Source organism: Heterocephalus glaber, unplaced genomic scaffold, assembly GCF_053883595.1.
Source record: "Heterocephalus glaber isolate CG9 unplaced genomic scaffold, H.glaber_assembly_v1.0 deba00001481, whole genome shotgun sequence".
Taxonomy (NCBI): Eukaryota; Metazoa; Chordata; class Mammalia; order Rodentia; family Bathyergidae; genus Heterocephalus; species Heterocephalus glaber.
In genome coordinates this window covers 54,610,978-54,634,178 of record NW_028258317.1, presented here as the reverse complement: position 1 = coordinate 54,634,178, position 23,201 = coordinate 54,610,978, and the positions used below count along the sequence as shown (strand labels likewise).

The 23,201-nt window shown below is 34.9% G+C and overlaps 1 protein-coding gene across 6 annotated transcripts in view; it reads left to right on the top strand.

Annotated features, from left to right (window-relative positions):
* Abhd17b (abhydrolase domain containing 17B, depalmitoylase) overlaps positions 1-23,201 on the top strand; it is a 37,070-nt gene that overhangs the window by 2,661 nt on the left and 11,208 nt on the right. The window contains exons 1-3 of one of the 6 annotated variants that reach the window (XM_087184098.1): positions 5,836-5,907; positions 7,737-7,876; positions 16,485-16,590. The exons of 1 other annotated variant lie outside the window; for it this stretch is intronic. In XM_087184098.1, the coding sequence (XP_087040224.1) occupies positions 16,546-16,590 (45 nt within the window). In that variant the 5' untranslated portion in view covers positions 5,836-5,907; positions 7,737-7,876; positions 16,485-16,545. Of the gene's footprint in view, positions 1-5,835; positions 5,908-7,654; positions 7,877-16,484; positions 16,591-23,201 lie in introns of those variants that run through there. 4 more of the 6 variants (XM_021252716.2, XM_021252714.2, XM_021252715.2 and 1 more) reach the window with 4 other exon arrangements.

The window sequence follows — 23,201 nt, the reverse complement described above, 5'->3', positions numbered from 1 at the left end:
GAGAATCCCAATAATAAACATTTACTTTTTAAAAATACTTATTAAAATTTAAGCATTAACGTAGTATGTATTTTACTGCTTGACCTCAACTACACTCAAGTCTTGCTACCAAGTCCGACACTAAGGTGGCATGGAGAGCTTGTTGAAAATGTGGAATTTCAGGCCTCTGGGTTAATATTTCCAGGCCGTGTGTGTGCACAATAAAGTCCAAGAAGCACTGCTAGGAGTAGTAGTCAGGTACTTTGCCCCAGTAGGTAGTATGTATCATTGTCAGTACAACAGTTACTAGAGTATAGTTATATTGAAGTGGCCATTCTTGTACCACAAGTGACATTGTTGATGAAAAATGAGTTTCTAAAAGAAATTATTCTCTAACCTATTCCCAGTTAAGTTGGACAAAAATGTGTGATCTCTTTTTTTCTGTATTGGTTCAGTTCTTTAAAATAGTCATCATTTCCTTTAATACAAATATGTTGGTGTTAAGTCTTGTTTAGAAGTAGCTGATGTTAGTGTTGATTTCGTTTTTTCCTCTCCCTATTCCCTTCCCTTCTTGTCTAGCATAGTAGCTAAAAGTCATAGGACACAGAACAGCATTATCTTTATGTGGGAAGAGTGCCTGGCATCCCTGACTTCTAATCTAGTAGTATCCCCATTATAATGACCAAAATGTTGTGATTATCCTGGAATATAAATCTGATAGTAACTTTCTAGACTGCAAGGTGTGTCTTCCACTTTATTAGATAACTGGTAGTACAGTGCTCTCTCTAAAGTGATTATGCCAGTTACGGATGAGAGGATGCTTTTCCACCTTACAGTTACTTTACTTCTCAGTTTTTGCCATTCTAAGAAGTAGGAAACCTCATTCTAGTTTTCTTTTGCATCTCCCAATTATGTGGTTAATATTTTCACTTATTGGCCATTCAGGTTCTTTTTCTGTGAATTACCTGCTCAGTGTTACCTTTTTTTACTGTTTTGTAATTATTTTTATATATTCTGCATAACAGTACTTAGTAAGCTTTGAGTCTTTAGTCTTTAGTCACTTCCCATTCTCCCTCATCAATTATGAAACTACCTGATATCCTGGGGGGTTTTTTGGGTTTTTTTTTTTTTTTTTTTTTTGGTACCGAGGATTGAACTTGGACCTTGAGCTTGCGCAGCAGGCACCAGAACCACTAAGCTAAATCCCCGGCCCTTGAAACTTCAGTCTTTAGCCTGCCTTTGCACTTTAAGTTATCTTTTAGTAAGTAGAAAGTTTTAATTTTAATATCAGTTTATTCTTTCTTGGCTTGTTTTTTCTTTTTAAATAAAGTCTTAACAATTTTAATTTTTCATATTTAGATCTTAAAATTCACACGAAACTTTGTATGGGGTTCTTGTGAATTACATTTACTTCACAAAAATAATTACTTTTTGTTAAACTGAAATTGCCTTTTTGTGTTAATATTCTCTGATAAAATTATAGTAATAACTGTGTTTAGTTCTTAATATCCCTTTGTGATAAAATTAAAATTTGGCAACTTTAACACCCCAATCCTTTTTTAAAAGTTTAATAGGTTTTTTAGAATCCTTAAGGTTGAGAAGCATTGTTTTAGAATACAAGTGAAGCATCCCTAATCCAAAAACCTGAAATTTATTATCTGAAACTCTTTGAGTACCAATGTGACTCTCAAAAGACTTTGGTTTGGGGGCATTTAAGGATTTTTGATTTTTGGATTAACAGTGCCCAAACTGATAAAACCATGCAAATATTCCCAAAATCCAAAAACCTCTAAAATCAAAGCTTTCTGGCCCCATGCATTTAACATAAGGGATACTCTGATTCTTGTGTTTCGTCTGTGGCTGACATTTAACCTCTAAATAATAGGACATACCAGGAACTCTTAAATATAACCATTGATCATCATCTGCATCCTCTACATTTCATGGTTTGTTTTTGCTTATCTTTACTTTTTAGCTGGCTAAAATTTTTTAAATGATACTCATCATTTCAGGCCCCCCTTTTTTTAACAAAATAATTTTAGAATACATCTATTATTTAAGTGTAAATTTGGCTCAGATATAGCTCTATTTTGTTTTCTCAGGAATTAAAAGTGAAGATTAAGGAAATTCTTGCATACAGCTAAAGATGAAAAGTGGGAAGAAAGAATGAGTCAATAGTTACCTTGTATGTGTCAGTCACTGTAGTCGGGGTTTTTTGTTCAGGTGTGTTGAGGGGACAAATACATCTGTGCACAAAACAAGCAGATTCCTAACTTCCTAGAACAGTGAATGCGAACTTTTTAAGAGTTTTCAGCGATAACAAACAGCCGGCTGTGCCACCTAAGTTCGCCGCCACTCACCTGAATTATGCCACCTAGTACACATACAAGTAAAATGTACTGTGTGTTAGTGGTAAATACTTTGCAATAAGTAGAAGAGAGAGGGATCAAAGGAAGCAGTTTGACCTATTAAATAGGATGTCTTATTCAGCCTCATTAAACGGGGGGGGGGGACAAAGATGCGCTCTTAGTGGGATCATTGGGTATGTAGATACTAGCAAAATCAAGTGGACAGAATATAGTATTTAATATGTGTTCTTGGCTCTCCCACTTAGAAGTTGTGTGAACTTGGCCAAATTACCAGCTGAAGCTCTGATTTCCTCTGTACAAGGGTGATAGCCTAAGCAAAGAACTATTAGGATTAAAACAGATGACAAGTAAATAAATGGTGCTGCCTCCTGCCCCCTACTTTGTTTTCATAAAGCACTCTACTTTACTTTCGTAATCTATATCACAGCTTATAATTATCTGTCAGTATTTGATAAATGTTTGTCGCATCTATTCTGAAATATAGATGGGAAGAACCAGTCATTGCCGTTATATATTTCATTAATATATAGTGACTCAGTTTTATCTTCTGTAAGGCATTTTATACCCTTTTTCTTTGAAAATCATGCAAATTTGTTGAGAAAGTGTTTTGTATACAGAGTCTTTGTGCTTGAGTTTCAGATTGTATTACAGGAATTGGCACATTAACGTACACATCACCTTTGTGATGAAGGCAGTGGGTATGCATCATCTTGCATTTAAAGGAATTGAAGCAGCTAATCATAGAAAGTAACAGAGAAAATCAAAGCAAATTAGGATCAAATCTGATTTCATTTGGCTTTTTCCCCATGTTGGTGTTTTCCCTTTTCTGTAATATTGCTAAAATTGACCATCATTAAAGTATAAGTGCAAAAACATAGGTCATATTGGAAAATCACTAGAAAATATGCAATGAATAGTCTATTTATAACTTTATTTTAGTTCCCGCCATGAAGCTTCCTGGTGTTTGAAAAGGTGAAAATTAAAGACTTTACTCTTGAAAATATTATATGCAGCTAAAGAATTGATACTCATTATCGCTGTCTTGGCATATATTAGATTTATTATATCACATGAAATATTAGGGTTAAGAAAATAGGCACAGGGCTGGGGGCATAGCTCAGTGGGAGCGCTCTTGTCTAGTGTGTAAGTGACTCTGGTTTTCATCCCCAGCACCACAAAGGAGAAAAAGAAAGGAAATAGAGTACATGCTCATTGTAGATCTGGATAAAGAAGGAAGGGGAGGCTGGGGATTTAGCTCAGTGGTTCCGCCGCCTGCCTTGAAAACACAAGGACCCGAGTTCGATCCCTGGTACAAAAAATAATAATAAAATAATAATAATAATAAAAAAGAAGGAAGGGGATTGAAAGAGCCCCATTAACTTGGTGTGTTCAAGTCTATTCTGGTCCCATCAAAAGATGTTACCAGTTTATCCAGTGGCCACAAACTTGCTTTGCTTCTGAATGTAGTAGATTGTTTTAAATGTGTTTTGAAAAATCAGAATCATTTGACATAGTTCACGTAATAAACTTTTCCTGAAAATGCCATCTGCAGGTTATGACCTTGATATTTTGCTTCTGATTAGTGTCTTGGTTAGTATGCTGATAATTTCTTACTCTTTAAGTCTGTCATTCCCACCCACAAAAGTAAAAATTATTCTCTGCACATCAAAGAAAATAATATTATTTAGTAACTTGTGATGGCAGGCTTATATCTGAAACACCACAGTTTACATTTTGGTTTTTAGGTTTGTTTTTGTATTTTGGTACTGGGGATCTAACTGTGGGACCTTGCACTTTCAAGACCTGCGGCCAGAACCACTGAGCTAAATCCCTGGTCTCAGGTTTGTTTGGTTTTTTTTTTTTTTTTTTTTGAGATAGGGTTTGCTTAAGTTGGCTGAGTGAGCATGGAATTTGCCATTCTCCTACCTCAGCCTCCTGACTAGCTGGGATCACAGGTGTGCTCCACCACTGCAGGCAATTGTTTGGGAGGTTTTTTGGGCTTTTTTTGAATGGGGAGTGGTGAGTTGGGGAGGATTTCACCGACAAAGAATGAACAGTATGTGCAGAGGCAGAGGAGCAGAAAAAAGTAATATGTCTCTTATCCAGTAGCAAGTCCAGTAGATAGAGAAGTTCTCAGAAATAAGACTAGAGACCAGGAAGTAGGAAGAAATCATGTATGGCATGCTAGAGAATTTATGCTTATTCAAGAGGGCTTATAAGATTGAAAGATCTTAACAGGCGAGTTACAACACTTAGCAATATAGAGTATGAATTAGAAGGGTATGAAGTAGATATTAGAGAATGATTTTATAACAATGAAATGATGTGGCCAAGAGGATTGGAAAAAGATAAACAGGAAATAGCCTTGACTTGATGAGTAAGGGTGGAGGAGGAAGGGGGATAGATAAATAAGTATAAATTATATGTTGGGCTGGGGATGTAGCTCAGTGGCACTGCTCCTGCCTGGCAAGTGCAAGGTCCTGAGCTCGATCCCTGATACCGCCAAAATAAATAAATAAATTATATGAGAAGGAAAAAAAGGTATCAATTAAGTTATCCAGGGACTGGAATGTAAGGGAGAGATCTGAAATCTTAACAGATTTAGTACTCTAAACTTAGGATTTATTAGTGAATAAGTGGTAAACACCTGAGTTTGAATGGGATTAAAAAATAGGACAAATGTATTAAAAATAAAAACCTTTGACAAGGCCATCAGAGGGCTGGGGATTTAGCTCAGTGGCACCACACCTGCCTCACAAGTGCAAGGTCCTGAGTTCGATCTCTGGTACCAAAAAAAAAGGACAAGGCCATCAGAAAAAACAAGGTTGGAATTTAGTTGCAAGAAGGGAGGAAAGGACAGAGATGTTACATGCCCAAGTGGTCATGAAACAGTTGGAAACTGAAAAATACTATTTGCATTTTGAAATTATTAAACACTGTCAGTGATCCTGAATAATGAGTGAGTTGATGATGAATATTAGATTACCATTTTGGACCTGAGAGAGTTAAAGAAATTTGATTCTAAAGGACTCTCAGATAAAGAATTAGACTCTAGGTTTATATACATGTAATTTTTTAAAGGAGAATCTTGAATATGTTTATAAACCAAAGAGATGAAACCTGCCAAAAAGAGGCTGAAGATACAGGAAATAGATCTACATGTGGGACAGCTAAGTAGTTGGAGTCTCTGAAGATGCTTTTGGTAATGGAACCACCCAGAATAGGGGAGGGCGGGGGTTGTTCCTGAGGAATGAAACTTGTTCTCAGGAAGTGGAAAGCCCTTCGGGATTTAATTGACTTCTAAGGTCCAGAAAGAGATCAAATATACATCTCCCAAGTTAGAGAACATCTTTTTCTTTATTTATTATGTGCAAATTTTAAATGTTCTCGCATTTAATCTTTCCATCAACTGTGCAGAATTTACAGAAAGTCAGAAAACTAGAAGTGACTAAGCTGTGATTTGAATGTATTTATGTCTTATTTCAAGCCCTGGTATAGGAGTTTGAAAACCTGATGTCTTGAGAGAAGTGAAATTTCAAAAATGGGAGGAGGAAGCTCGGTAAGTTTTGCCTAGTAAAATCACTTCAGAAAAATATAACTTGGCACTTAGTGCTATTGTTTTACAAAAGATTTTATTGTCCACCAAAAGATATTTTAACTTAGAAAAGTAAGAACAACATGATTTTTTAATAGAAGGCATCACTTTAAATAAACTAATTTGTTCATAGCTGTTTTCATTTTGCCAAATACTGTAGTAAGAACTTTATGATAAACTAGCATCAGTGCTCAAATCATTGCCCAAAAAATAGTCATAAAAAGGCAACTTTATCCACATATGCAAAAATAATGTAGTAAATTATTACTGTTTTAAAACAAAATCTAGTTAAGGCTGAACATTTTCAACATTTTATTGTTTAAACTATTGTATTTTTCTCATGTAAACTTTGTCATGCTTTATTTTACTCCAAATTGATTTTTAAGAGCTGCTAAGAAATTAGTAAAGTGGCAAATAAACTGAAGCAACTGAGATATGCAACTCTAGCATTAAGTATCAATCTGTACATACAACTTTTTTTTGTCCCTACCATAGTGAAAGAGTGAGCTAGGTTGAAGTCTGAGTTTCTGCTTCTAATGATGATGCTAGATGATAATGGCACTGTAGAGCATAAAAGCAAGAGAGGAAGGTCATTGTTCAGGAACTTTGAGCCAACATTTACTTCCTCCCAGTCAGGAAGAATGTGAAAATGATCTGCGTAACAGTTGCTTATATTCCTTGATGTTGGTGAGGAAGGTCAAAAAGGAGGGAAGATTTGGGATATCAGCTGAGTATCCCATATGTTTGAGCTAGGATAAGCTCCACTGGTGAGGTCTTCAACAGTTACAGTTGACTACCCAAGAAAGAAAACTTATAAAGGCAAAATTGCTGCTTTCATGGTGTTTAGGACATTGATTAAAAATATTTTTTCTTGGGAACATATGCTGTACCTCAGGTTACAGGAAGAAATTACTCATTCTTTTAAGAAATGCTCGTTTAAAAATGAATGGTTCAAGTGTAAATTTTATTACTGTACCTTTTAAGAAGCTTGTTACATCTCAAAAGAAACGCTAAAATATACAAGAATGTTTAGTTTTTGACAATACCACACTTACATTATCTATTCAAAATAATTCATGAAGAGGCTTATGATGTTGTTCAGTGTTAGAGCACTTGCCTACTGTATACCAAGCCCTGAGTTCCATCCCCACCACTGCAAACAAATAATAATAATAATTCATGAGGCCCAAGTTCTCTAAAATCTTTCCAAATTAATCAGTTAGGAAGCATGTCACTTTTTTTTTGGTACCGGGGATCAAACTTTGGACCTTGCGCTTGCAAGGCAGGCACCGGTACCACTGAGCTAAATCCCTGGCCCAGCATGTCACTTTTTTTTTCTCCCACCATCCAAATGACCCTTCTAAAAAAGGTTTTCCAGCCTTGTCAGGGAATGCTTAAAATAACTTTATATGTATAAATTAGTGTTAATACTTTAAATCAGGAATTTGATTTTATATGTTACAGTTAATGGATGTTAGCCAGGTAAAATATTATATTTAGCAGATTAGTGAGTTGTACATGCGATTGACCTCACCTTAATAGTCTTTCTAGTTAGCTGTCTTATTAGAGATTTTAAGTAATTAGAAGGTGGGTTTTTCTAATGTAGAGTTTAGTGTAGCTAAAAACAATTTAAGTATCACAGTTTCCAGAAGAATTCAAGCCATAAATTACATTAATATTTTGAATTCTTGACTCAAAACAAAAACTATTTTGGTTATTATCTCAATTTATATTTTGTGGAGTCTTTAATTGTATAACTGCAGGTTCTTCCTGTCCCTTTCATTTGTTAATAGATTATTGTCCATGTGAGTCCTGAAGAAAACACATGGTCACTGACCTCATGGAGCTTCAATCTTAAATCTTTTTAACACAGTAGACTTTAATCAAGTAAACACACAGATGGAATACTTGGCATGGATCACAGTTTTCAGCTGTAAGTGTCAAGAACTGGGTGCTGGGGAAAAATAATTTAGATTTGGGGTTCAGAAGATCTCTTTAAAAGAGTAGCATTTGAGACTGGAATAAAGAGGAAATAAAACATGGGTGCAAGCCCTAAAGTGGAAACAATGTCATGCTTTCAAGTTACTGAAAGATGGTGAGACTGAGGGTGGAGTAAGCTAAGGCTAGTTCGTGCAAGGCCTTTAAGGGTGTATGGAGAAGTTTGATTTTATTACATGCACAGAGGAAAGCTACCAAGGAGTTCATATGTAGGATATCAATCACCTTTAGGCTATTTAGAAAAGAAAGTGTAGAACATACATGTATGAATGGAAGAAATTCACGTTACTCCCAAATATTTTGTATTTGTTTCATACACACTGAGCTGTTCCTTATGTTTTTTTCATTTATTTTTCCATTCATTCAGTAACTCTGATCAGTCCTTTCTTTTTTCAAAGCCAAGAACTACGTAGGCAAAAGGGTAGAAAAGATAATCTCAGTAAATGCAGGAATTGCATGTACTCCTAATCTTCGACCAGGGGTGACACAAACTGTATAACTTTCCAATGGGTTTCTTGGTTTTAAAATTTTAAAATATTTGTTAGTTAAAATTTCCTGTCTGTGTGATGCTGTTTTAGGTGTTTTCAGTAATGTTCCCAAAAGATTTACTTTTTTTTGCCTTCAGAGATGTCATACAGAATGGTTAAATATTCTTAGTATTTTTGATGGAATATGAAATTAGATTTCTTTTTTCTATAGAGCAAAGAGAAAAAGAATCATACCTAACTATATAAAGCTAATGTTAACATAGCATGTGATGGCCCTCAAAAATCTAGGTAGCAGAAGAAAGGGAGGATTTAGTATAATATTCTTGCTGGAAAAGCTCTGCATCTAATAATTTCATTGTTTTCACTTAAAATTGAGCCAGGGCCTTAAGAGCTCACTGAAATAGAATGATAGCTAGAACCTGTGTTTCCTAATTCCTGGGCTGGTGCTCTTCCCACTATTCTTTATTTTATAAAAATGAGGTGTGTATGATGTGAAACAATCATTTTCAAAGGTTAAAAACTCTGCAGCACAAAAAAAATCATTGGTGAACTTAATAGTTTTTGGTACTTTTACAAACATTTGTGGCATCCATACCTAAAGTGGTATGTAGGATGTGTTTAGGATGAATGGACCATCCTCCTTAAATGCTTGCTTTCTTCTTGTAAACAAGTATGCCAGAGATACACGGACATGTTGACTCCTAAAAGCCAGAGTTTCAAGCTATCACATTCATCTCAAATAATGAAGTTTCTGTTCCCCCTTCACCCATACCCCATTTTCCCCAGTTGCATTACTTGGCCTACAGCTTGAGAATAGCTTTGCTTTATCAGCTTTGGCTAAAATAGTTTTCACACTTACCCTAGCATCATCTCTAAAAAGAAAAAACAATATTTGCTATATTCTTTCTGCTTGCTTCTTTTAAAGGGAGACTATAAAACAATTCTTACAAACTGAAGTATCCAGCAAATTAAAAGAAATCACTGTCATTATTTTGTATGGGAGAAAGTATTATTTGTTACTAATTTGGAAATTTGAAGAAACAGTTTTTCAATGGAATTGAATAATGTTATTTAACTGAAGGATGTAATTTATACATTTTGCATTATAAATGATATACCCATTTGTTAATTTTCTGTTTTCCTTGTAATATATATTTGACATACCTTCATGTACCAGGTTGAAATGTATCTTGAGATTTTTTTCAGAATCTTAAATTTGGAATCTTGAAATTTCAATACATAACAATTTCTTTCTTTCTTTTTTTTTTGTACTGGGGATCGACCTCAGGACATTGCACTTGCAAGGCAGGTGCGGCACCACTGAGCTAAATCCCTGGCCCAGTACATAACAATTATTTAACAGCATTACATGAGTTACCAAATTATTGTGCTCTACTTAAGCCATCAGTACTATCAAATTCTGATGTAAATCAGTCCCTATATACAGGCCTATACTGTATGCAGTGGTTTAAATGACTGCTTCATTCTGTCCATGCTTAAAGAACTACAATGGTCTTTCTACACATTATTGAACAAAGATTTGTTTTTACAGGGTACATCAATCTGGGTTGGAGATTGTTTTCCTTTAGGGCTTAAATACTTCACTCCAAGCTCACCTTTACTTGAGAGTTTGTGTTGAGAAGTCTGCTGAGATTCTGATGGGTTTTCCTTTACAGATGATTTGCTTCTTTTCTCTAACAGCTTTTAATATTCTGTCCTTGTCTTGAATTTCTGGAATCTTGACGGTTACATGCCTTGGGGTTTTTTTTTTTTTATTATGGCTAATTGAAGTTCTACATACTTCACTTATCTGTATGTCAAATTCTTTTTCCCTGTTGGGGAAGGTTTCTGCCATTACTTCTGAGAACAGGTGTTTTTTTAATGTCATTTGTGCTATTTCCTGCTTTTCCATTGACTCCAATCAATCTTTTTTTCTTTTGGTACCGGTGATCGAAATTGGGAGACAGGCGCCGGAACCGCTGAGCTAAATCTCCAGCCCAACCATTGAATCTTAATATTCTTTCCATCATTTAGCAGCTGCCGGATTGATTTCTCTTGGTCCCTTGCTATTTTTAAGAAATCTCTCAATGATGGCTAACCGCAATCCTGTCTCCTATATCTGATATTCTGTCCTCACATCGACCCATTCTGCTGCTTTCAATGGAGTTTTTAATCTGGATATCTGTTTGAATCTGTTTTATGGATTCCATTTCTTATGCTGGGCATTCATGGTTTCCATCATTGAACAAAGATTTGTTTTTAAATTCCATCTTCTCCCCTTTTTTTTTCTTCTTTCAGTGTATACACTTTGCCTCAGTTCTTTCTCACTAGCATACTTTCCTGTGATATTGGTAAGACTGTCATATTGGTCTCCTAGCCTTAAAGGTTTTTCCTCTTTTTGCAAATCATATCTAACCCTAATTTCTGGCTCTATTACAAAATCTTTCCTAACTGTTGAATTCTATTTCTTCCTGGTTTATGAGGCTAGTCTACATACCCCTTAATTTTCTGTAAAATGAAAAGATCCTATAGAACTTTATTAATGTTGTTCTTTGTTGTAAAATACTGAAAATATTAATTACCAGTTTTCAAAGGACCATGTAAATTTATTTTAAAGGGACTATAATGAACTTTAGCCCACTTACCTTTTATTTTCAAATGGTCTTGGAAGAAATTCAGTAATTGGTTCCCTCTCTGTTAACTATGTTGTCCTTATTTTCTTTAATTAGGCATTTAGATTGTTCTTTGAAATGATTATTCCAGTTCTTAGTATGCAGTACTGAAGAAAATGTGTAGGAAAAGCAATGTTGGCTTGCATGAGCCACGGGAATGTGTTCAGCACAACTGACAAGTATTTGCTACACATCTTCTAAGCTAGGGGTACTTTTTCAAACTTACTACAAATGAGTATGATTAAGGAAAAGGAAGTGATGGAGATGGCAGTTTATATAGATAGTCAAACTGGGTAGACAAATTTAAAGACCAGATTAGTAAGGACTGATATGTCCCACTGTCAATGCAAAGAGAGTTAAAGAATATTATACTTACGTTGAAAATGCATAAATGTTATCTTCCATTATTCCTACTAAATGGATATTATATGTATGGAAAAAGAATTGATGGATAAGGAGAATATTATTAGGAAATCACTTTTCCTTTACAGGATGACTTCATATCTCATGGCAGTGGTTGAAGACTTCTGAGCCAACTGTTAATTAATTAATTAAATTTTACTGGTTTTTCTTAAGATTTGCTTCTTACAAGAAGGGAAATCTGTAGTTTTTCTTGCTTTGTTCTTTAAGAAGTTCACAGAGCAAGATAAAGATTTTTCTTACTACTCCTTACCTCCTCCTGAGGACCTACAATTTCATTTAACATTTTAAGTGTTATTCTAGGAAGTATTCCACATAATCAGGCCTAAAGATGCTAGAAGAGATAAATGACACTTCCTAACTTGTTAGCCTCTTCAGCTCAGAAAAATTACCCCTTTCGACCATCATGAAAATGCATATACGGACATGATCAGTTTTCTCTGTTTATCCTATTTTTCTTTGGAATCTTTTTGTTTTCCTTTAAAAAGGTAAAGGAAAAGTATAGTCCTGTGTCCTGAGGATTGTTTGTGTACTTGTATGTATTTTGGGAGACGAGAAATGTTTATGTCCTCTGTTTATTTGGCTGATATCATAATGATAATCTTACCTTTTATACAAATCTTCTACCAGGAAACGTAGCAAGGCAGGCTTACTCTAATAATCTGTCCGCTCCTTTTCACAGGCTGAAATTCTCTCCCTTCCCCAGTATCTGTAAGTCCATCTCTGATAAGGACTTAGGTACTTTTTGAAAGTATGAAATCTTGACTAATTTCTCTTGAACCTCCACTATGTATAAGACAGAGATACGGATATTCCGTAATGGCTATGTGAAGACATAGCTCCAGGCCAGGAGTAAAAGGTCACCAACCAGAATTACTGTATAATCTGGGTTGTGTGAAATGCCAAAAGAAAAAAGAAGCTGAAGTCAAGAGTATAATACAAAGTAGAAAGTCCTATCTAGATCCGAGAATATTAATCATACAGAAGTGATGTTTGGGACAGAATTCGTGAGATATGAGTAGATTAAGATGCAGTTTTCTTTGGTGCAACACCGGACATACCCATCTTAACCACAGATCAGATAAATAGAAAGGAGAAGGCTTCTTTTAATTTTCCAAATAACTCTAGAAAATTAAGATATGCAGCAATTACAGATTAGGTAAATGCTAAAGTTAGAGAAGCATAAAGTAATGTACATGTCTTAGTCCAAAAATTTACAGTTTTAATAGTGCTGTTGGTATCTAAGATAATTTTCAGGCTTAACCCAAAGCTATTGTCACATTAACTGATTTTGCATAGAATAGATTAATTAGCTTGGAGCCATCCAGGTAAAGGCTTGTCCAAAGTCAGGTCTAAGAGCATTATACAATATTATTAACCCTGGTGTCATTTAGGGTGTTAATTAGAAACAGTTTATGAAGCATTAGGACATTGACAAGGTGACTGCAGAGTCTGAGGACTGAAGTTTGATGTCTTCAAATTGCCCAGACTTTACAGAGAAAGATAAAAGTAACACTTCTGTATCTCACAAGATCTGTGTTGGATTATAGCCTCCTTCATCCACTCCTAAATTCAATTTCATTAATATTAGACTACTTAAAGCTGATTTAAGAAAACAAAATTAGCAGCAGTGAGAACAGTTCCTAAATTATCCCTTAAGATTGGTACAGCTGAAATTCTCCACACAGGCATTCTACAAAAGGCAGGAGAATATTCTGAGAGTAAGTTACAAAGATAACTCAGCCCTGAGAGACAGTACTGTGTTATCTACCCTTTTGGCTAGGATACAGACCTTAGGCATGTGAGTTACTGGTCCAGTCAGTCTTTAAGGAGTAATGTCTTGGCTTACAGATCTAAGAATACCTCCTTGATGGCAGCCTTTGAAACCCTTAAATATACTGTTGACATTGAGGGGAGATAAAGGCTAAAACCTTCCAGGCAGTATGTAATCATGAAATTGGTGGTGTCTATTCAGACAGCCACAGCACTCTAAAAGATAGTAAGGGGAACAAGGACAAGTGTATGCTGAGCCTCACAGCCCCTTTCAGACCTCTAAGACAGATTTCCTATGTAACATTTATGTTACTGTCTATGCACTATTACTCGTTAGTGGTAGTTTTTTGGGACAGTGACGAGTTTTTATTTCACTGTTAATATGTCCCTTGCTTTAGCATAAGTTCTGTAAAATTTCCTAGTGCTCCGGAGACTACCGTGTCCATATTTTAAGAAATGCTATTGTTAAGGAGTTGAAAAGTCTTAAAAGGAAACAAGGAATGGACCCAGAAACCCTGGATGATCTATTGTTTTAAGTGTTCTGACACACTAAATTGTTTCCCTTCTGTTCCCATGCTTTTGGAAGATAACTTTTGATATATGTATAAACTCCAATAGAATTTTTTAGTTATCTACTGAATTTTAAGTTTAGAGAATTAGTGCAGTTTGTGTTTTGGGTTTTTTAAAATATTTGTTCATGTGTGTGCAAACCCAAGGGATCTCATGGATGCATGCTGAGGCTGTCTCTGCCACTAATACAGCCCCCGTTTAAATTGTTTTAGAAGTTAAAATATTTGACTTTTTTAGAAACTTGGATATGTATTTTGAATATTTAATTGCTCATAATTTTCATGTCAGTACATTAAAATTTAAAGTATTGAAATTTTAAAGCTTTTGAAGTAGCAGATCAGTTCTGTTTAATATGTATGTACAAATTTGATAGAGTATTTTGTCTCCAATTTATAGAAAGTAGTAAGTCAAAATTTATTTACCTTAGAATAAACCTGAAACTATTTTTGTACTTTTCAAGACCCCCCTCCCAAAAAGAAGTGAAAGGAGAGACTCAAATAGATAATTTTCACTCATGTTCATAGCAGCATTATTTGCAATCGCCAAAAATATGCCAGTCGATGAGTGGATAAACAAAATGTTATATTATTCATACTTTAAAAGGACGAAGATTCTGACATGTTACAAGATAAATGGATCTTGAAGACATAGGTGAAAGAAACCAGTAACAAAATGACAGTATGTTGAATGATTCCATTTATATGAGGTAGTCATAGTCCTAGAGAAAAGAATGAGTAGTCAAAATCTTAGACAAAAAAAAAACAACTTAGAAGCCAGAAGTGATGGCACATGCTTGCAACCCCATCTACCAGGAAGACTGAGGCAGGATGATCTGCACTAGCCTGAGCAATTTAGCAAGATCCTATCCTTAAATTGAGAAAAAGTGCTGGGGATGTAGTTCCACACCCCCTGGGCCTAATCCATAGTACCATTTTGCCCCCCTCCCCCAAATTGTAGAGAAAGAATGGTTGTTGCCAAGTGCTACAGAAAAGAGAAAATGGAGTTATGGATTATTGGGTTTAGCATTTCAGTTTTGTAGAAGGTTGGCAATGATCATGATATACAACATTGTGACTCTACATAATGCCAGATAACTACACTTAAAATCATAATTTTTTCGTTTATATATGTTTTACCACACTTTAAGGACATTGTTTCCCTCCCTCCAAATTTACAACTCATGAACTTTAACTTGTTAAATATAAATTAATGTGCTTTTTTAGATGCTTTGTTTTTAGTGTTGTGGTGGGAGTTTTGCAAACTTGAAGTTTTGCAAATCACAAATTTTTTAATTCTCTTACATGCTTTGGAAGATTAAATGAATTTGAATCTTATGAGAAGAATCTTAATCACAGTGTTTTAGAAGTAGAAGAAACATTATCTAGTTCAAACTCCTCATTTTGTTTATTTATGTTTTAGTACCAGGGATCGAGCTTAGGACTTTATGCTTGAGAGGTAAGCACAGTGCCCTGAGCTAAATCCCTGAGCCCAGACTTCTCATTTTATAGGAAAAAAATGAAGTATAGATTAGCTTCCCTAAAATTGCCAGCTGTTCAGAAATAAAACTAAAACTGAAAGCCATACCTTTTAATTCTTAGCTTTGTGAGTTTTGGGCTATACTCTGCTATGATGCTGTGTAAAAGACTTGATTACCTTCTCACTGGAAGAATTTACTAATTGCATTATTAGATCAAATAGTTAAAGCTGTCAGTGAAGAAGCAATGAAAGCCCAAAGAACATATACCTGAAAAACGCGGTAATTGTCACAACAGAATAATTTTTTAATATTAGTGTTCTAAGAATTGAAGAGGGTACTGCATCTAGAAAGCAAGAACTGTGTTACCAGTAGTATGATCCTCTTTTTAAGAAAGATTGTGTTCAACGTTTGTCATCAATAATCCTTGTTTCCTGAAGCACGTGACTACATTGATTAAATTATACTGTGCCATAGATAGACATTATGTAGTATGAAATGTGAAAGGTTTCCCAGAAACACCTTTTCCTTCTTACACATAAGGAGAAAATAATGTGTATTTCTGGGATGTTTCTAGACTAATAGGACTGCTTTTGTGAATTTTGGGAATACCCATGATGGAAGTCTTACAGTTGAAGTACCAAAAGCTTGTGATTTGGGGGAAACGTGTTTGTTCATGTTTTTAGCCTACACTCAGCAATGTGTAGAGGTGTATCTCTGAAAGCTCTATGATAATTGTACTTTCCAGTCACCAAAAGGTTTATAAGAATCTGATATTAACATATGCAACAATGGACGGCCTGTCTTACTCAATCAGGAAGACTTGATTCACTTGTTAGGTCATTGCTCCATTGGATCATCAGGATTGTAAAAATGTTTAGAATATTCCTGGGGTATGTTCAGAAATTAGTTGTCTGATAGTCACAAGGTGTTTTACAGCTTTTGTGGTTTGCTTGCAACTTCAGTATGCAGGGAACCTGTCAAAAACATGAGTTAAAACGTAGCCTAATAGGTTTGCATTGCTTATTTTTAATAAAATTAAAATTGGGTTAATAATAAGCCTATCTTAGAACATCTTTATCAAGATATAGGCTTCTAAAATAGTGTTGTGTTTGTAATCTCATTGACTTGTGTGTGCTTCATCAGTGAACAATAAGAAGAGCTATCAAAATTGCTTACCTATGTAGACTGTGATGGAGATGCCAGGATGGAAGGGGCTCCAGCTTCTGAAGCTAGTATGAATGTGAAGCACGTAAGTTCTGATTCTGAATTGACTGTGTTTCTAAGCCTCTAGTTCTGCACTGCTCAATAGCGCTTTTGAGATACTTGTTCTATGCTGTGCCACTAGCCATACATGAGGGAAAACAAAAGTATAGAGATGGCTACATTGAACTGTGTCACTTCTGTTCCAGTTTCATTACTTGGGCTATTATATAGGCTCTTCAATCTTAATTTCTATCTTTTACTGTAATATCATTATAGATAAAACTTTCTCACTTCTGGTACTTAGTGCCTAACTTTTTTCTACTAAAAAAATATATATATATAACTTGCCCTGACTGAACTATTTTGAGGTCATTGGTAAATGTTTACCATCTTCTCAGGGATTTTTTTGTTTTTATTTGTGTTTTAATCTTAACTCCAGTTCTTCTCACCAGTGGGGGAAAAGATCTTATTTTGGCATTGTCCAGTACATTTTCCAGTTTGACAAAAATCCTTCACTTTTCTAAACTCAGAATTACCAAGGCATTTGTCTGGTTTACCAAAACACACCCCAAGTAACTCATTGGCTCTATTACTCTCTATCTAGAATCTTACTAGTATTCAAATTTTTGATTTTTACCTAAAAAGTATCAGACAATTCCTTTTTAAAGAAAAAATTAGTTTTGCTGAAATTTTTTCTTTCAATTTGAAATATAAAAAAATCTAATACTTCAAAAAACTTTTCCATGAGTTTGTTTCTATACCCACATAGCACAGTCTGTGCAGTCTATTTCTTCAAGCAAAGTTGAATTTTCCCAGCACAGTCACCCAAATTTCACATCTTGTGATCTCATAGGCAGTGGAGTGGCTGCTGGTGATTCCTATTAGAGTTTTTAAAAAGGAGAAAGTACAGCCTACCTCATAGAGGTAAGTATGAGCTTTACAAGCTCTGTTTCTGCACAAGATAATGTATATCATTCTAAGAACCTCCTTTTAAATTTACAGATCACTGTAAGTGTTCTCTGCTCCATCATTATAATGAAAATGAGCATTTTGCCAAATTTTTTTCCAGGTGAATATTCAGTCATGTGTGTCTACACACACACACAGCAGTTTGAACCTAGAGCCTTCACAATGAGTGACATTCCCTGCCTTTTTTGTTATTTTTTATTTTGAGATAGGATCACAATAGCATTCACAGTTTTACATTACATAAAGTACATATTGTGTGTACTTTAATAAATCCTACCACTCCGTCAGGGAGTTAGCTCAGTGGCACTGCACCTGCCTTGCAAGTGATCCTCAGTACCTAAGTAAGTAAATAAATAAATCCTACTTACCAGTTACATACTTGGTTTTGATAAGATGGTGCCTAATTCACATGATGTTCTTAAAGGATACTAAAATGAGTATAATATTCCTTTATTTGATATTGGTATACTTAGACTGAGTTATTATATAATCAGCTTTGTTAGTGTTAGGATGACTTCCCCTAGGTCACTGGGGTATGTTGGGCACCTGGCCCCACTTGCACAGACCTAAATTCTGACCTTTTTTCCCTTATTTTTCATAGTTGAATGTCTGGTGTCATTTTAGTCCACTCTGAATTTACTATCTTGCTGTTAATCAAACATCTTATATTCGTTCATTTCTAGTGTTGTTAAACGTCTGGTTTTATTTTTTTCCTAATTTCTTTACCTGTCAGTTTCATTTAAAACAGATTTTAATTTTTGTAACCAAAGTAAGCATCAGTGTGGCTGGAGGTGTATGTTCAGTGGTAGTATTTGTTTAACGCAAGCAACACCTTGGAGTTCAAGTCCCATTTCTGAAATGCCCCCCATCCCAAAGCATCAAAAGTGACTTTTTTCTTATAGTAGTTAACAAACCAATCTTTACATTTTTGCACAGTCTTTCTGTTTTCAATTATTTTGGTCTGTGAATGTTTAGAGGTTTTTAAAAATAGCTTTAAAAAATAATGTCTGGGAACTGTTTCTGTTACTCCTTATCATTGGAACTTCCAGAAACCTTGTTGTTAAATAGACTGACCTATAACTAATTAGTTACAGAGTCTCTAGGTGACATGATAAATTCTGATACCCCACAAAAAAAAACTATGATATTGCCCCCCAGATTTAGCCATCAGTGAAGCCAAATTCAAAGTAATTCATCTTGGGCTTTAGAATGTATTTCTTAACATTAAATCTAGTATAGCAAAATTTAAGTGATTTATTATCTCCATCTTACACTCTGAATAGGATGAGGCTTTAAATTATAAATGGTATTTAGACCACAGTTCTCAAAATACCACACAAAGTACAAAAAGGATAGCATTTCTTTTTTTTTTTTGGTACCGGAGTATTGAACTCGGATCCGTGCGTTTGCACAGCAGGCCACAAAACCACTGAGCTAAATCCCCGGCCCAAGGGTAGCATTTTTAATGTTTCCTAGACCTGTAAAAGACATATGAGTTCTAGTTCTGTTCAGTATAACATAATCTTGAACCTTAAAGAAGCAATGGTCATTTGCAGATGTTAATACTATTAGTTGATCCCCTTTACCAAGAAACTATTAGAAAGAGAATGAAAAGAGATTTTTATCCAGAAATCATTGTATCAGAAATTGACAGGAGTCATGTCAGGAGTTAGTGTTAGAAAAGAGGAAGGAGATGTAGTGGGTCATTCTATTTAGGGACATTTTTAACATTAGTCTTTGTTTTGCTGGGAAAAAGTCTCTGTTCATCCTTTTTCTTCGTTATTGAACAAGAAAAAGTTAACCAGGAGAAACGACTTCTTAAATTATTTCATATAATTTTAGGAAATCCCTCTTGCTCTAACTGAAATAACCAAGTATCCTCTGTAGGGGTGAGGGCATACATAGCTCAGTGATAGAGCACTTGACCTAGAATATGCAAAGGAAAACCTTAATAGGCCATCTGTTTAAAGTGAGACAACCTTTCATTTTGTGTGTTGATTTCAAGAAGGGCAAGATTTCCTCCTTCCTGGAAGACTGTCCTATTCTTCATAATGCACTGAATAATTTAGTACTAACAACATATTTACTTCCACTTGCTCCTACTCCACAACGCTCGGGTTCAGGGATTTTTATTTGACTGCTTCTCTTTTGTCCCCACGTAAGAAAATAAGTTTAGTAGTTTCTCCTTCTCTACTTCCTTCTTTTTCCTATTCCTCACCCCTTCTTTTGTGGGAGCATCTTAGATACAAAGAGTTGAGTTAATCTTACTAATCTGCCAACTCATTAATTTCGCAAATACTAGAAATCTTACTGTCCTTTAGGTACTCTGGCCCTAGAGGTCCATTTGTAAGCAAGCAGATGTGATTGTTGCCATCTAGAATTTATCAGTCTGTGAGCAGGCTCTGCCCTTGTTAATTTAATTTGTATTTTTTTCTTCACCCTCTGTCTTTATTTCCCTTTCCATAAATATATAGTCTGATATACTTGGGTTGTGTGTCGGGGGGGGCGTTGTTGGTTTTTTGTTTTTTGCGGTACCAAGGATCAAACTCAGGACCTTGCATTTTTGAGGCAGGTGCAGTGCCATTGAGCTAAATCCCTGATATACATGTTCTTGATGATGTATAAATCTTTATGAGTCTTTTTTATATTTATGGTATTAGATCTGTTTATTCCTTTTTTATTCTAGTATATTTTTAAGCTCTAGCCTTCCAAGTCATCTTTCTGACTACAGATAATATTCCATTATCTGCATCAAACACGCTTACTCATTTCCCCACTGATGGCATCTGTGTTACTTCTGATGTTCAGACATAAATAACTTGGCAGTGAATACTCTTGTACATTACCATATAAAACTGCAAGTTTCTTTGGACTTACCCAAGGGTAGGATTCTTACCTACCCTCTTGTAGGATGGCTTACCTGCATTTCACAAAGATTCCTATTTTATCCTATTTTTAACATCACTGAATATTACTGAGTTTTGTTTTTACTATAGTTCTGAAGTGCTGTTTCTTGCATTTCTAATGGTGAGTTTGAGTCTTTTCCTCATATTTGTTAGGCCATGTGAATGTCTTTCTGTGAATTTTCAAGTTACCTGTTATTTTCTTCCTCTTGCTTCTGCGAAGGTTCTTATATTTTATTTTACTTATTTTTGTGGTTTAGACAATGGAACCCAAGGCTTTGCTAGACAACCACTTCACTACTGAACCACATACCAGCCGTCATATTTTAAGTATTATGTCCATTACAGTTTTGGATGATGAAGTCTTTTTTCCCAGACTTTTTTTTTTCTGAATAGGTATCCTTCATTTGAATAAAGATAAATCTACTAAGTTGTGTATGTGTGGTTTTAAGTTTTTGTAGGTTGCTCTTTAGGTCTGTAATCTGCCTGAAGTTTGTCATATACTGATAGGGATAAAACTATTGCTTACGTAGTAAGTTTTCCCAACGTCTTTTACTAAAGAATCCATCTTTTCCTACTTTGAAACCTGCCATATTCTTGTTCATATGTGAGTCCATTAAGCTGTCTTTTCTTAGTAGGTCTGTTTCTGTATTAGCATCAGTCTTTATTACTTTAACGTTTGTTATTGTGTAGTCTGTCTTCTTATCTGGGAGGGAAAATTCCCAGCTACCTTGCACAATACATATATATCTTTGCTTTTTCTTTTCAGAATTAGTTTTTCATAGATTTTGTGTGTATGTGACTGTTTTATTAGGATAAAGTTCACATACTGTAGAACTCACCCATTTAACATGCATGCTTCAGTGATTTTTAATGAATTTGTTCAGACTTGTGCAAACATTACCACATAAATTTTACAACATTTTCATTATTCCATAAAGAAAGTTCATTTCCTTTAGTCCTTACTTCCCAACCCACTCATCTTCCACGGCCCTAGACAATCACCAGTCTACTTTTTATCTTTATAGATTTGCCTCTTCTGGACATTTCATATAGATCTTTTTTTTTTTTTTTTTTGTACCGGGGATTGAACTTGGGACTTTGTGCTTGCGAGGCAGGCCGCGGCACCACTGAGCTAAATCCCCGGCCCGTGGACATTTCATATAAATGGAACCATATGTTAAATGGTCTTTTGTGATTGGCTTCTTTCATTTAGCATAATTTTTTTAAGGTTCATCCACCTCATGGCATGCATCGTTGCTTTGTTCCTCTTTATTTTATTTGTATGAATATAATACATTTTGTTTATTCGTTCATCAATTGAACATAGTGTTATTTTCACTTTGGGGCTATTATAAATAATAGTGCTGTGAACATCTATGTACAGGTTTTGGTGTGGACAGTTTTTCATTGCTCCTAGGTATATACTTAGAAGTGAAATTTCTTGGTAAAATCATAATTCTGGGGTGATTTTTGTTTTGTTTTTTGTTTTGAGAGACTACCAAATTTTTCCAGATTTGATCCATCAATTTCCTTCCCACCAGTAGTTTATAAGTGCTCTAATTTTCTATATTCTAGCCATCCCTGACTACTTGCCTTTTATATTATAGGTGTTGCTATTGAAAAGTGAAAAATTCTTGTTCTCTAGTAAGTAATCTCTTATTACTTTGTAAAAAATTTTGGGGTCTTTTTTTTATTCCTGATGTTTTTCATTTTTACCAAAAAGTGTCTAGCTGTGAGCGTTTCCCCATGTTTGGCCCCTTTTGAGCTATTTCAATCTGAATTGTTATCTTTAATTCTAAGAAATGCTTGGCCTTTATTTTCTCCTCTGTATTATCCTGAGACCTCTTTATAGTGTGGATATTGCTTTCTCTGCTGTTAATCTGTTTATATATTAAATTTTCTTTTCTGTTTTCTCTCTCTTCATCACCTACCCTCAAATTGCATATTTGGAGATTTCTCAGTCTGGTCTTTTCTGTTTCTCTCTTTCTCTCTCTCTTTCTGGATTTATTGTAACTTGTTTTAAATCCCTATTTTGTCTGGTTCAAACTTTTGCTGCTTCTGTAAATTATTGAATTTGTTGTTTCTCTTAGGGTTTTCTTATACTCCCAAATCTTTTATTTTTCCCCTAGTACTATTCTGTCTTTCCTCTCTAGGAGTGTGTGTGTGTGTGTGTGTGTGTGTGTGTGTGTGTATGTGTAACAACTAAATGATATTTTTATTCAGGTAACTTTTTAAGTTGGATTTACAATTAGCTCAATTTAACAAGCTGTTTCAGTGACTTTTTTTTTTTAGATCAAAAAAATGAAAATTTTTTCCTCAGTAACTCAGCTCAGATCTACAAAAACTTAGCTTTATTTTGTTTATATGTACTGTGAAATTTTTCAAACAGAAAAGGAAACAGTAACTTTTTAAAAGCCTGACTTAAATTGCTGTCCTGTATCAAGCTTGTTATTTGGAAGGTAAAAATTTGTGAGTTGTCATTAAATGGGTCCCAGTTAGCTCACTTTGGGACAGCGGACATGGGAATAATTTCTTCTGCCATCCTGAAGAAGGTTGTGTATTTTCACTGGCTATGACCCTGGCACTGCAGCCATTCTTGTTTTGCTTCTTTCCTTTGGTGTTCATCTGCAGAAGCATCTCTGTGCCATTACCTGTGTTCAGTCGCCAGGTGATTTCAGAACTAGTTTATTACTGTGTATAAGTCTTCATGTCTAAGTGGTAAATTATAGGAACATAGTCTAACTATATCCACTTTACTTACTAATCACACTTTTAATTGGCA